Genomic DNA, 14,672 nt, shown 5'->3' with positions numbered 1-14,672 from the left:
TGTAGTGCTTTTGTTTTTAAAGAGAGGAGCCATAAGCCTGTGACATAGAGGGAAAATACCAAACACTTGGCAAAGACACTAATCAGAGGACAATGACACAAGGACATGACATGGTACACACTGCTATGTCCCTTAGGCATAATCTTAGTGACCTCTTCTGTTTGTTAGATGAAGTAAACACTCATTTATCTGTCTTCTATACAGAAAACAGTTATAATGAATGGAAGATGCCTTTCACAGCAAGCCAGAGGCCACTGTAGAAACAACTTTGTGATGAATGATTTCCCAGTATTAGCTCACACAGTAACTCTGTAGTCAGTTAGAAAAACATTTCAAAAAAGCCTAAAAAGAAGTCTCCTCAATGCATTATGTGAGGAAAAAACCCCAGCTCTTACAAAAGGGTACAGGAGTTATTCTCCTGACTTTCATAAGGGCAGGATCTCAAGCATTCAAAACAAATTCTAAAATGCACAAATTCTAAAATTCTAAATTCCTCCTGCACTTTATGTGGAGATGTGACCTATCTGTAATCATACAATTCATAAGATCTGTTATGCTGATTAGATATAAGGGCACAGTCCTCGTTCCTCTCAGCTCAAACAATGAGATTTTTATGTGGGGCATGAGAGAGAGGGAATATTAATTTTCAAAAGGAAAAAAAAAAGCAGAACCAAGCCAGTCTTAAAAATACAGATCAGACTGGTGATATGTATTTGCAGTGTTTCATCAGCTAAAGGGGAAAAGGAAACATCAGTATAGATACTTGACAAGAGCAAAAAGCTCTCTCTGGGTCTTATTAATGAGTAGCTATTACAGTGAGTCTAGAAAAGTACATGGCACTAATGCCTGTATTAAGAGAAATTAGGTATCTTGTTCTGAGGCAGTTCTACCACAGGATTTACCCTAATAGATCAATTACCTCTTTCTGCACAAACTTCTGGAACCCGCAGGTTATGACTTCTGCCGCGTTGTGCACAGTGAGGAACACCGGGATTGGCTGCCACGGAGAGAGAACAAAAATGCCCAAATCAACCGAGGGCAATCACACACATAGGAAGGGGCACTCCTCCTAGAGACAGCTGTCCCACATGCCTGTGGTTTGTGGTTTTGTTCTGGAAGCTGTAAACCCATGCCACATCACCTAAAAGAGACTTAACCCATTCCGGTCACATGCACATGGGCACGGACATCTGTAAATGCAGACCCCGCTGCAGACCTGCTTGCTATGTCTCCCACTGCTGAGTACTCAGTCAGCTTGTTTGTACCCAGCTACCTCAGTGAGATTTGCTCCAGGTTCCTGCCTCTAGTTTTCCCTCTCTGATCCAGGATCTTCAGCCTCCACTGTAGACTGTTCTCATTTGTTGTCCCATCTCTTTGTCTGCTGGTACTAACAATACAGTGTGACTCCTAGCAACAGAATTGTGGGCAAGATGATTTTAGGTGATTGTTTTCAGTTACTGCTAGGAAGAGCTGCCCAAAATTAGGATAGAAATGCAATAGTTCATACACAAATGATGTTGAAATTATGCCCACTGAGGTATCTGGACACCATCCCAACATGAAATCATTAAGAAACAAACCCCAACTATAACAATAATGAATCAAACACCCATTGCCCTGGGCAAACCCAACCAGAATTAGTGGTTCATAATACTTCCTCCAAATCAGATCCATAGTCTCTTAGCTGGAACAGAAGCAATTCTATGCTCTGATTAGATAATCTAAAGAATAAGCCATTTTAGGAAGCAGTATTTCTCTACTCATATATGGTATTTAAATCACAGTAGAAGAGAATTAATTAATTTCTCAGTGATGTCCAAACTTTTAAGTATGAGGCGATATAAGCAGCAAATATCTCTCAAATGTGACTGCATATTTTCTGTAAATTTTTTTCTGTAATATAAAGCCAGATAAGCATTGATCATTAAACATTTTAAATCATAATGACAACTGCAGTGGATCCATAGCCACAACAGCTGCACCAAAATAAGAATGAAAATCACACAAACACAACTGGCATGAAGTTGTTGGACCTGGCTTCACTGGTACTGAAAACCATTTCTCAACCCTGTTGCTGGATAACTGAGAACATAAACCCAGAAGTATTTAACATAAAAGTACTCTGAGCTTGACTCAGTAACAGGAAATACAAGAAATACCCATAAACAAGGAAAGTTGACAGCAGAAATTACATTCTTCCCTTTGTGAAAGCCAATTTGTTGGGTTTTTCTTTCCTCCCTTCAGCTTTTGGCTCTTCCAAATGTGATTTGGAGCCAACAATGGCTCCAGTTTGCCTAGCCTAGTTAACCTTCTCCATATGTCTGATGCCTTTGATGCAAGTATTTCTTAAATTTGTGAGTGAGCTTAATGAAAAGAAAGGTTTACTGGTTGGGCACATAGGGCAAATAGACTCTGCAAAAATCTCCCCTCGTGGCTCTGCATGCTTTTTTTAATCATCACAGTCCAGAGCTAAGCAGTCCTCCTCCAGTTCTAGCCCTGAATCCTTGGTCTGGGGAGATTGCCAGCACCTCTAGGAAGAGGCACAAACAGAGATTAAAGTTGTAGCTTTGCCAGTATACAGAAGTGTTTGAAAGTGGGTCCCCTTGGATTTGATAATAAAAGTACACATAATTTCTGCTTTAGGAATAAGCCCACAACTAAAATATGCTGTTGAGAAGAGCCAATTCAGCTATGAATTCGGGAGAGTCCACTTTCATTCTCACTGTGGCATAAAATTGTTGTACACAAAGTTATTGTAAGTAGAGCTTCTATGTAGGATTGAATTTAGCTCCACTACAAGGCAGCACATAATAATCATAGCCTAAGACTGCATGTCCTTTTGTCTTGCCTTGTAAAATGGCCACAGAATTGGATCTCTAAATCCCCACTCATGTACAACAAAAGCCATTGAGAAATGTGAGATGCACCTTAAGTAAGGTTTGGGATACAAATCAAAACCCTTCACAGCCCTTCTGCCACTCCAGTGCAGTTCACTCCTGAATGACCAGAGCAGGAACAGTAAATACAGTAACTTTCAGGATGAGCAGGAATTAAGAAGAAATAACACAGAGGATGTGATTCTTAACTCCTCCACCTCCCAGGTGAGCAAGCAGAAAAGATGCTGCCTCCAAGGCTTTATTTGTGCTTCCAGACAGGGCTTTCCTTAGGTGACTTTGCTTACCTTGCACCAAAGAAGCCCCATGGAACTTCCTTTGACACGGAAGCAAGAGGAAGTACATGCAATCACGCTGAGACAAAGCTGATCTGGGAGCAGGGGGTTTCTGAGCACATGCCTGTGCTTTCCCAAGATTATTTGTGTCCAAGATAGGGCCCCAACCTTGCTCACCAGGACAGAGACATCCTGTTCTTTTCTGCTCTATCTCTCTACTGGGTTTTTCACAGATCATTACAATCAGAATCTGGTAAAAAAAGTCCTTTTTGATCCTTCTAAGGGCTGAGGAAGTGACAAGAGCAAGCTGGCTCTGGAGTTACATTAAGATGCATTGACAGAATGCAGAACTGAACTAGTGCAAGATGTGAGGTTGCAGACTGCACAACAGCAGCAAAATATTGTTATTTTTAAAAAATAAACGCTACCAATTTATTTTACTTTTTAAAAGGAAGAATATGTAATTTAAGCATAAAGCATTCAAGTTTCATGGAAGCAGATTTGACATTCTGTAAACATTTGGTAAATTACTGTGATGCAAATGAATCATAAAATGGAGTAACCTAACCCTTCCCATAATCTCTTCCCAACTTTCTATTTATTTTTCAAATCCTGCAAAGAATCAAAACTTTCTCATTGAAATGGTCTTTATCAGTTTCCTGAATGATTTCCCAGAGATCCCACAACCCCATTCCTCCTTTTGCAAAGTTACAGCTACTGATTTCTTCAGCTTCTTCCCTACTTGTACAATTCAGACCACTGAGGATCTGTTAAGCAAAACACTGAGTATATGGAGAGATGCAGAGTGCTTCAGACTGTCACAGAGATGCTTTCTGATACTTAGTAGGGTTGGACTGCTGCATTAACAATGGATCTGTTATTTAAACCTCTCCTCCCTCCTTCTTCTCAACCCAGGAATAGCATTAAATACCATGTATGAAGGGAATGTTCTTTGTTTACAAAGTAGAGGTAATAAAGAACTGCCTTCTACTGATTAATTTCTTACCAATCTAGACAGTGCCCTGGAGCCAGCATAAATAATGCCCACAAAAAGTACAGATGCAGGAAGCCATGACAGGATTTCAGACCTGTGAAAACAATTAAAATCCCATTATTTCACCGTATTCTGTTTACATACAGAAAGCAACAGTTCCTTGCAAGGAATGTAATAATATGTATATATGTACATTAATTTCAAACGTGAGTATTGAAGTTAGTATCTGATTACTTAGTATCTTCTTATTTACTAAGGGGTCCAAGTAAAAAGTTATTCATTTTGTCTAATCAAAGCAAAGAACTAACTGCAGATATATTATTTTTGTTTTACTCTTTCCCTGGCTCCTCTCCCTCCCAAATGGTTGCTTTCTCCCTTAGTACTCCCTTAAAAGTACTCACATTGGTACTAAAGGAGAGACATTTCAACTAATTTCCTTGATGTTCTGTGAAAGGAGAGAAACCTGACAAAGGAAGGCATAAAAATGGCTCACTTGCACAGACAGCACACATTTTCACTACGTACAAATACACTTGGGCACCCACACATTCATTTCTCAGCCAGATTTACAAAGCAATTCTTCCTGAAGATCAGATTGTCTCTGTGGAAGCCTATCTCTTGGGATTTCCTAATGATGTTCCTTTGACTAAGCCAAACTCCTAGACGCAGTTTAACAGCTAATGGAGAAATGAAGTCATCAGATTGATCTGATTAATTTTTTTTAGCCATGGTTACTGCAGTAGGGTCAGGTTTCAGCTCTGAGAAGGGGCTTCAAAGCTTGCACTTTTTCTGGTTTTGATCTTGTTACTTAAGGGGAAAAAAAGGGATCAGGTAGGTGGTAAATTTCAGAGAGAATAATGTAAGATTTTGGGCAAAGGAAATGAGGAGCAGCCGAGAGGTAAACGCCTGAATCAAGGGTTTCCCAGGACTGAAGGCACAGCTGCCCCATTCAGTCTTCCCAAGCTTTGAATGACAGTGGAGAAAACGTTAGTGGACAGTGCTGGTTCTCAAAATAAAACCAAACTGCTTATAGTTCCTTAGTTTGCATTACACTTCCAATTAACATGTAAGACATGAAATGTAATTATAGATACAGGTACACCATCACACTTCATGGAACACAAGAAAACAGACCACTAAACAATGAAAGCAGAACAGTATGAATGAAGATAGAACAGGCACAAAGATTCATGTAATCACAGACAAGAGAAAAACCATAAATAACACATTTCTCCGTTACACATATATAATTTTCCAAGAAAATAAAAAACCCAGGGTCATAAAAATAATCTTTAAATCCTTTTGTTGGCATAAATATTTGCTCTGGGTTTTCTAGTCACAGTCATTTTTTATAAAAACACTGTTTCTTTTGAGGTTATTGTCTTCAACTGGAATTTCATCAAGAGTAAGATCTAATACTGTCACACCTCATTACCAATGAATTCACATCAGACACCAACAAAAATACCCCCACACTATTGGAACAGCAACAGATTGAAGAAAGAGGGAGGGAATAAAAGAAAGTGGATCTGGGAAGATAAAAGGAACTCTTGATGAAAACCAAATTTCCATTTAGAACATAAAAATATCACTCTTTCATGTTCCCCACCACTAAATTGTAGGAATCCCAAGTATGTCTTCATCTCCAATGCAATTCTGCGAAATGCAATGGAAAAGGACTTCAGATGCTTTTTCCATGGTGTAAGGGTAGAATTTTATGCTGCCAAGTGGGAATTTCAGGACTGAAAAAGAATGCACGGATGTTTGATGTAACGCGTCAGCATCAACAATCTGTCTCGTATGTAAACCAATTAGCAGCTTCTCATGTTGGCAATACAGTGATGTACATGCAAAACAGGAGAAGAACTGATGAGTTTGTGGTTGTTGTAGGGCTAAATTCAAATCCCATGATTTGGAGGCAATGGGTAGGTTCCCCCAAAAAACACTTAAAGAAAGGCTCTGAGCTGCTGCTTAGCTGTGGGTGAAATGCAGCACTGCAAGAAATGCCAATCAGAACACATCAGATTTGTGTGCCTACAAGGGTTAGGCAGAAGCTGGGCAGCAGACTGGAAGCATTATGCACAAGCTGCATGTTCCTCTGTGTTCCACATAGCCCTTGTTTTGGATAAAAGCTTTGCAGACAGTCAACATTTGCTGCTTAGAAGCAATGATGGAGAGCCCCTTACAGTATGTCCTGGGGGAAGCAGAGGCAAAGCAGGTTAACCACAAAACCTGAGTGAGATTGCTCTCAATAATACATCCTTTATAGTGACGTTAGTATTCTGGACTTTAGACTAAGGGCAATGGTCTCTATGCAATGGTTTAATTCTGCTGAGACACTTTGGGATTACCTGAACTGCCTTAGAAAGTATATGAGATCAGTCCATGTGACAGAAAAACTGAGACTTTGTGAACATAAACAAATTGATGGCATTTTATTGTTTGAAGTATGATTTGAAGTATGAAGACTGGTTATGATACTCCTAAGTATCCTACACATGGACAAAACCCTCCCCTCAAACCAACAGATATTTTGTAAGGGAGGGATGGAAATGTCCATATCCCAGCGGTAGCGTTAAAATAACCTTTGCATATTATGTTTGTTTGTTTGCTTGCTTGCTGGTGAGTTTTTGGGTTTGAAGGTTTAGAGGGTTTCCATGTTTGGGCTTTCAGGCCGTTATTCTTGTTTTGGCTTTGATTTGGTTTTTTTAGTACAGGAAATAAGTGTTACAGATCTACCTCTACAAAGCATTAAAGCATGTACCTAATCTTCGTGAAGAAAGGCAGGTTTAAACTCATGCTTCAATAGCTGGATGAATTATAGCCAAAGCATGTCAATTAATTCTGGTTGTTCCATTCAGTCTATTCTAGAACAGGTATTCTGTATTAACTAAGCTAATGAAGAGGTATCTCAAGAGGGATTTCAACCCCTTTCCCTTACAGCATGCTGACATCTAGTGGCCTCAAGTCTCCAGGGTCGAAATGCGAACTAATTTTTCATCCCAGTCTTTCTCAGATAAAAACAACCTCTTCAACATCAGGAAGTGGTTCGTTCTTGTCCTCTATTTTCTTTAATGTCTTCCCAGGTTTGGGAAGACGAAAGTAATTTTTCCAAGCTGGGAAAAAAAGATTCAACTTCTTCAATTTCATGATTTGAAGCAGAAGTAATCATTAGTGATAAAAAGTTGAACTATAAAAGGACATTACTGATGGCTGAATTCTTCTAGACTGTTTTGTGAAGGCTAAATCTGCATGAAAAATATAGATTTGATAATAATATATATGTATCAGCAACTGCCAGTAAAGCAAGGTTTAGACCCTAATCCTGTCTCTGCCAAAGTCACAGCTTTTATGATATCCTCACTTTATTGCAGCTATAAAATAGGAAACTGAATTCTGTTTTCATTTACGACCTCACATTTCTGTGGTGATGTAATCACTTTTATGGACATGAAAATAGAACACAGCCTGGTTTTTCTGACATACTCACAGGAGGACATTCTGACATTTTCTGACATTCCAAATGAGGAGATTCAATTTGTCAAGCCAACTGTTTGAATCTCAAACAGAAAGTTCATCAGTTGTCACTTGCTAATAGAGAACCACTGAGAAAAAGTTACATTAGAAGGGATGTCTGGCAGTCATTTAGTCCAAACTCTCCCAGCTTCAGAGTTGTCACATTACTCAGGTCGTTGCCCAGGAGGGTTTTTAGTATCTCCTGAGATGAAGATCCAATGATTGCTGTGGGCACAGATCTTCTAAATGATACCATTTTGCACAATAAAAGAGATGCTGCATTCCATACTGCAGCATGAAATGGATCCACCCGAGCAGAGTACAGCATGACAACTCTTCTGAGTTGTGATGTCACACTCAGTTCAAGCAGTTGATCTTTGTCCACAAAGCACCACTTAATCTGGAGTTTTGTGGTTAACATCACTTAGGAAAAGGCAAATGAGCCCCACTTATGAGACACAGCTTCAGAAAAGGGCAGATCACATTTGTAGACTTCACAGCCCTGAGGCTTTTGTGGAAGGTTGTGTCAATGCTCTCAACTAACATTACCTAGGTTTCTCTTACAATACTAAGAAACAATCTAGGGAAGAGATATGGACAGATGTTCAGATAAGACATCCTTATTGTTTTCACAAAGGGCTTTTTGGTTGTCTTACCAAGGTTAAATTGAATCCACTTTACATTGGTAGTCGGTTTAAGTGCGTATCAATAAACACCCATTTAACTAACATGTGAGTCCTCTTCTACATCTGTGAAGCAGAACACCCACATCCCCACACACATCAAACTTCATTTTAGCTAGTTGATTACATCTATGACCAACTTAACTATGTTGTAATCCAGGTACAGAAAATAGGTGTTTAGCAGATACCAAAAAACCTACAGTACCTTGAACACAAATTTATCTCCACCCAGCCCAGCTTCCAGGAGATGTGAAGCAGAAGTCCACCCACCAATGTTTGCCACCTGAAATAGAGAGACACCAGGAAATAATATGTGAGGCCTAGGGAATATGTGCTAATGACTAAGAATAAGTAACAAGTAATGCACACTGATTTCTTTTACACTTTAAAATAAGTTATCAGCTTTCTTCTTCCTTAAGGTAGTGGTCTTCAGAGAGGTGTTCCATGTTTCTTGGGTGAAAACCCTTGAACATCTAGCAGAGTTCAGACAGAGTTATTGTATTACAATGTTAAATGATATTTACGTCCATAACGGGTATAAAAGTTGGTTTATTTATTATTCCCATTCACTGCAATGCATTTAAGCAATTATTTAAAACTTTTCTCACACATACACAAACAAACCAATATTCACTCTCTGCAGTACTAGTACAGTTGGACACTGTCAGAGAAGAGTGAGCTCATTTTCCACATGGATGTGGTAAATATTCAATGCTACTATCACAGCTCACTTCACCTTCTTTTTGGATGTAGATCATATGAGAACTTAAAAGCCAGGTTTCCCTGACATTTGCTGCAGGTTTGACTATGCTCTATCCAAGCCAGTGGTGAAATCCCATCAACTTTATTGTGAAGAATTTCCTCTTGTCTCAGGTTTTAAGGGCCGAAGTTTGTGACAGTTTCAGATGCTTAGGACTATGCACTTTCACCTTAGATTATACAGGGAACAAAATCAAGGACAATGAACAGTAACAGCATGAACTGAGAATGACATTCTTTTCCTCTTTGCTCATCTTTCATAGATCTAAATGAAAGTGCATCTGATCCACTTGAAAATTTTCAAGGAAAGGTCACTTTTAAAAGCCAGAACTTATGGAAAAATATTAAGATGCTGAAATGCATTTCCAAACGATAGAAAAATAAAATAACTGTGGTAACACAGATGCCATAAGGCAGTTGCTTGCCATTGAAATATGTTTTTCTGTTGATTTACATCTATTTTACACAAATTACTCAAAAGCTGGTCCCCATATGATAAAAGCCTTGTGTAAGAGACGGTCTCTCTGTGTGTGCAAAAAGTAAAGAAAGCATTCCCTGCATATCCAATTGAGCTGAATACATTCAAAATTAGTGGAGATTCCCAAGGCAATTATTCCTATAGTTGATTACAGTCCTGAGACTGCAAGTCAGGCAAAAACGTAAGCCATGCTAAGCAGCAGAAAAGGAAGTAAAGATATCCAGTGTCTGCAGGTTTTAACAATCTCAAAAATGGGGAAATCTTGGCTCTAACAGTCCAGATTTTCACTAAATGTCTCATCAACAGCATTGATGGTATATATGGACACCTACCAGAACATTAAATTTCTCATTACAGTCATTAAGATATGATAGTGACTTGTGATGCAGACTTACAAGCAAGGCTAAGCATGAAAAGAAGAAACATGGTATTTGTGAATGTCTAAAGATGGGTTTAAGGTTGGTTTTCTCCAGCACAGCAAAAGAATGCACCATAACTACACATTTTCCACATTTTCCTCCCTTCCAGAGAAGAGAAGTTGTACTGTAATTGCTACTTTTCTATGCTGAAGCTTAGGATGTTAAGGAAAATGAGAAATTATGGACTCTATATATCTCAATTACATCACCTCCAGGATGTTTAAAAATTAACAAAGACACATTAATGAATGCTTTATTAAGGCTTCCTGAAGCATGTGCTCTAGACAGCAAAACCCAGTATGGGCAAGAGGTTGTAAAGTTATCTTCAGCATGGAACAGCAAGATGTTAAAGTTGTTTTTCAAACAACAATTCTTAAAACCATACTTACCCTTGAAAAAGGGTAGGGTAGGTAAATTGCAGGACAGACAGGACATACTGGAAAACAAATAGCAAGTTTATGGACATCAAACAGCTACAGTTTATAATATTAACAAACAATCACAAGCAACAAAACATACACCAACAGTATTAATTTTGCTTTACTGTGGTAGAAAATACAAAAAAAAAGTTTAGTAATTTTTCTTGTTGTGGTGTATTTCCTCTCCCTTCCCTCATCGGGCTGCACTATGATCTCTGAAGTGCTTGACAGGCTCAATCTTGATGAACAGCATCTGGGCTAAATTCCACTTCCACTTATCAGAAACACTGTTTGCTCTCAGGGACTTAATGCTGTCCAGAGAGCTCCTGCTTTTTAACAAAGAGTCTTGGAGACTTATTTTTCTTGCCTGCATAACAACCCAAATGGAATGACATTTTTGTTATTGAACTTTCAAAGAAAGTTACCAATTCGCATTGAGGCCAGGAAGGAAAATTACTTCATCTAAACCCAGCTCTCTTGTGACTCTATAAACAGCAGTCCTGAGTGAGACCCTTTGAGATCTCCTGGACCACAGCAGGATGCAACCAGCAACCTCCCTCTGAGTGGGACACCTCTGAGAGCCAGCAAACTCCCAAGTTTGCTTCACTTGGAAGATCTCTGAAGGATGATAATAGATCCTGGGCTGATACCATCCACTCCTCAACACTCAAACCTTTGCCCATGAAGAAGGCAAGGACATCCTAAGTGAAAACTGAATTTGAGGGGAATTTTTCCCAGGCATACCTTGTATGTGTTCTTTTAGGTCTGAGTGTGTGTGAATGTGGATATGCTATAGCAAATTCATTATGAATGTTGCTGCCTTTAATTCTTAAGTACATTAGGTTTCCAAGTATGACAGGCCACTGGCCTATATTAAATTCTATATGAATCTTTTTTTAAATTGTTTAAATTAAGCTTTTGATTAATGCTATGTTTAAGTGCTGTTAAAACTTTTAGACTAAACCACTGATCAAATCTGGGGCTAAGTTTGGCAAGGGGGTCCACTATGAATACTGTGTCTCAATGTGTCTTATTCCCTTTTATCCTTACCCTTTCCTGTTCTTACTTCCATGTAGATAATTTTAGGTTAATTGATTTTTAGATTGATTGATTTTAGTCTGATTTTTTGCTGTCTGCTTTAATCATCTAATAATGATGTCATAGATGTAATAATGTAGTAATATAATAATGATGTAATGATGTAATAATGTAGTATTGATGGTAGCAGAGTGGACCTTGCCAGCAAACTTTATCATTATTTCACTTTAATATTAAATCTGCTTTTGCCCATCCATTTGCTGGTGATTCTCTGAGCAACCTGGACCACTAATTTGCAACACTTCCCATGCCAGAACTGCTAGATGCTGCCTCAGTCACTGTGGAAAGTAGCAGACACTAAGGTGCATGAGGCATGGAGTGGGCACACTGACCAATAGAGAAGGCTGTCATCTGAATTGCACTTTCACTTTCTGAAAACAGTCCATACATCACAATGAATGGAAAAGGATTAACAGGAATAAAAAGCCATAAGCACCAGTCAATTAAAATCATATTGTACCACAGAGGAAATCTTTGGCAGAATCAAGAGCAATAATCTTAATATAATTGCCTCGTTATGACTAAAGACTTACAGACTTAACATGCTTCTTACATACTGTTTTGTGTAAAATATTAAGCAGCCCATAGAACTCATCAGAGATGTAATACATGGGGGTATTAAAAAATAAAAATAAAAGTCTGTGTCATTGCTGTATTCTGCCTTGTCTGGGTCTGCATATATGGATGTTAGTGTTTCTTCACACTAAATATGTATATATGCAAATGTGAGGCATAAATACATGTCTTCCAGGTCTAACAACTTCCCATAATGAAGTACATAAATACCACTTCTGCAAAGGAGAAGAATGATTGAATCTTCCTCAGAGAAAATGAAAGATACTTGCTGTTCCTTCCAGGAGCCAGTGGAAGTTGTCAAGGGCAAAAGGAGAAGCTGAAAGCTTTCAGCAAAGAGAAAACTTTGCTGAGCACCTTGCAAGGTCCGGTTTTTAGGTCTGTGTGTGTTGCTAAGAAGCTGGCATCAGTATACAGAGACAAGGTTTATTGATTCACAACAGGTCCTTTTACACATACACCTGTCAGAACTGCCACGTGCATTTTAAATCAGGATGATCTACCTACATATCTGTACCCCTGCTTGCATTTGTGAACCACCTGTAACAACTGAAAGGTCTATATTCCAGTTATTTTTAACTTCATTGAACTAAAACCTACATTCAGGTTTGAAAATGGAGGCCCTATGTCGATGTCCCTATGACTTCCCCTCAAGCACAGTTAAGCCAAATAAATACCCTTCCCAATCCATGATGCAACCTGGCAGCTCTTTTAGCCCCTTTCTGTTTAACTAATCACTCCTCCCAGCAGTCTGTCAAATCAGGGGCATTATCTCTCCCTACTACTTTGCTTCATGTCTGGACTTCAGTCTACTTCTGGGCATCCTTAATGGCAAATATATCTTGGAACAGAAACCACTGGCCAATGCCCAGAAAAGATTTCATTTTCACCTCTGAAATGCTGCTTTTCTCTAGTCCTCCCTCAGAATATTCATACAGATTGCTTCACCAAAACTTTTTTTTTCTTTCAGAACTCTGCTCCAGAAATACAAACATGCTCTCTGACAAATAGGCTAGCACAGAGCAGTTACTCTATCTTCTTCTCCCAGAGCGAAAAAACTACTTTCAAACTATGCTTAAATGATACACTTTTATCCACAATGTGGCAATCTTCAGCCTACTTTTTCTGCTTAGACACCTCAGGACTCTAATATAAGAAATTGTTACACAGTGGAAAACAAAAGCTGTGTCCTTAAGTCTTAGGTTAATTAAGTTATCGAAGGAACAAAGTTGCCATGGAAGTTAATATTTGCTTCACTACTAAAATAATACTTTGACTATTTCACATTTTCGCCCTGGATAGCTGATACCATTGTTCCAGTTAATAGGTCCTCTTTTGGGAATGAGTGCGGCTGCCAGACACCCAATAATTAAATCTATACAGCATCAGCGATACTTTCAGTGCAGCGTAACTTCTGGTCTATAACACTTCATTCATTGGAATGACGTGATGTTAACCTCCTTGCTCTGCTAAACAAGACAACAACGGAACTTGTCTGTCATGGGAAGATAAAGATGAACAAAACTGAGCAAAACGAAACCGGCACTCTATCCGCAGTTTCGGGAGCGCACTGGGATGGGCGGCGGGCTGGAGCGCCACGGACTTTTTCACTCGTGGGTAGTCCCGTCCGGGAAGGGCTGGTCCTCCGGCTCTCCCGGAGCAGGGCAGGGAACTCAGAGGGCGCCGTCTCTCCTCTTTCTCCTCTTTCTTCTCTTTCTCCTCCTGCTCCCCTGCACTTCCCTCGCCCCCCGCTCCCGCGGCTGCGGACCGGCAGCCAGCGCCCCCGCAGCTCTCGCGCCCCGCCCGGCCCGTCCGGGACCGGGGCGGCCCCGCGGCCGCGCTCACCTTGTTGGTGAAGCTGGAGGCCAGGTAGAAGAGGCAGAAGGCGAGGCCGCCCGCCGGCCTCTTCAAATACATCGGGCAGCGCGGGCGCGGAGCGCGGCGCGGCGGGCGGCGGCCATCGGCCGTGCCAGGGACACGTCGCCTCAGCGGCGCCGCCTCTGCCGGGCCGCTGCTGCCGCCCGGCGGCCGTGCCGGGCCCGGGGCGGCCGTGACGGGCTGAGGCGGCCGTGCCGGGCCCGGGGCGGCCGTGACGGGCTGAGGCGGCCGTGCCGGGCCCGGGGCGGCCGTGACGGGCTGGGGCGGCCGTGACGGGCCCGGGGCGGCCGTGCCGGGCCCGGGGCGGCCGTGCCCTTGCGAGACCCCAGCTGGAGTGCTGCATCCAGCTCCGGGGCACTCGGCACAGGAGAGACCTGTTGGAGCAAGTCCAGAGGAGGGACACAAAAATCAGAGGGCTGGAGAAGCTCTCCTGTGAAGACAGACTGACAGAGTTCGGGATGTTCAGCCCAGAAAAGAGAGCGCTCTGGAGGGACCTCACCACAGACCCTACCAGCCTTTTAGTACCTCAAGGGGACCTGCAAGAAAGCTGCAAAGGGACTTTTTACATGGGCACGTAGTGGTAGGAGGAATAGCTTTAAACTGAAAGACGGCAGATTTAGACCAAATGTAAGTAAGATAATTTTTACGGCACGAGTGGTGAGATGCTGGAACACGTGGTGGATACA

General features: G+C 40.8%; 1 protein-coding gene across 3 annotated transcripts in view; it reads right to left on the bottom strand.

Moving 5' to 3' along the window:
- TMEM241 (transmembrane protein 241) overlaps window positions 1–14,128 on the bottom strand; it is a 55,813-nt gene extending 41,685 nt beyond the window's left edge. Inside the window, exons 1-5 of one of the 3 annotated variants that reach the window (XM_063395434.1) lie at window positions 13,954–14,128; window positions 10,408–10,454; window positions 8,568–8,645; window positions 4,176–4,257; window positions 920–997 (exon numbers count right to left, since the gene is read on the bottom strand). In XM_063395434.1, the coding sequence (XP_063251504.1) occupies window positions 920–997; window positions 4,176–4,257; window positions 8,568–8,645; window positions 10,408–10,454; window positions 13,954–14,025 (357 nt within the window). In that variant the 5' untranslated portion in view covers window positions 14,026–14,128. The remainder of the gene's footprint in view (window positions 1–919; window positions 998–4,175; window positions 4,258–8,567; window positions 8,646–10,407; window positions 10,455–13,953) is intronic. The other 2 variants (XM_063395444.1, XM_063395429.1) reach the window with 2 other exon arrangements.
- Between the last annotated feature and the right edge of the window lie 544 nt (window positions 14,129–14,672).

The sequence above is a fragment of the Prinia subflava genome, chromosome 1, assembly GCF_021018805.1.
Source record: "Prinia subflava isolate CZ2003 ecotype Zambia chromosome 1, Cam_Psub_1.2, whole genome shotgun sequence".
In the NCBI taxonomy this organism is placed as follows: Eukaryota; Metazoa; Chordata; class Aves; order Passeriformes; family Cisticolidae; genus Prinia; species Prinia subflava.
Note: the sequence above shows the minus strand (reverse complement) of the source record. Positions and strands in the feature narration are given on the sequence as shown.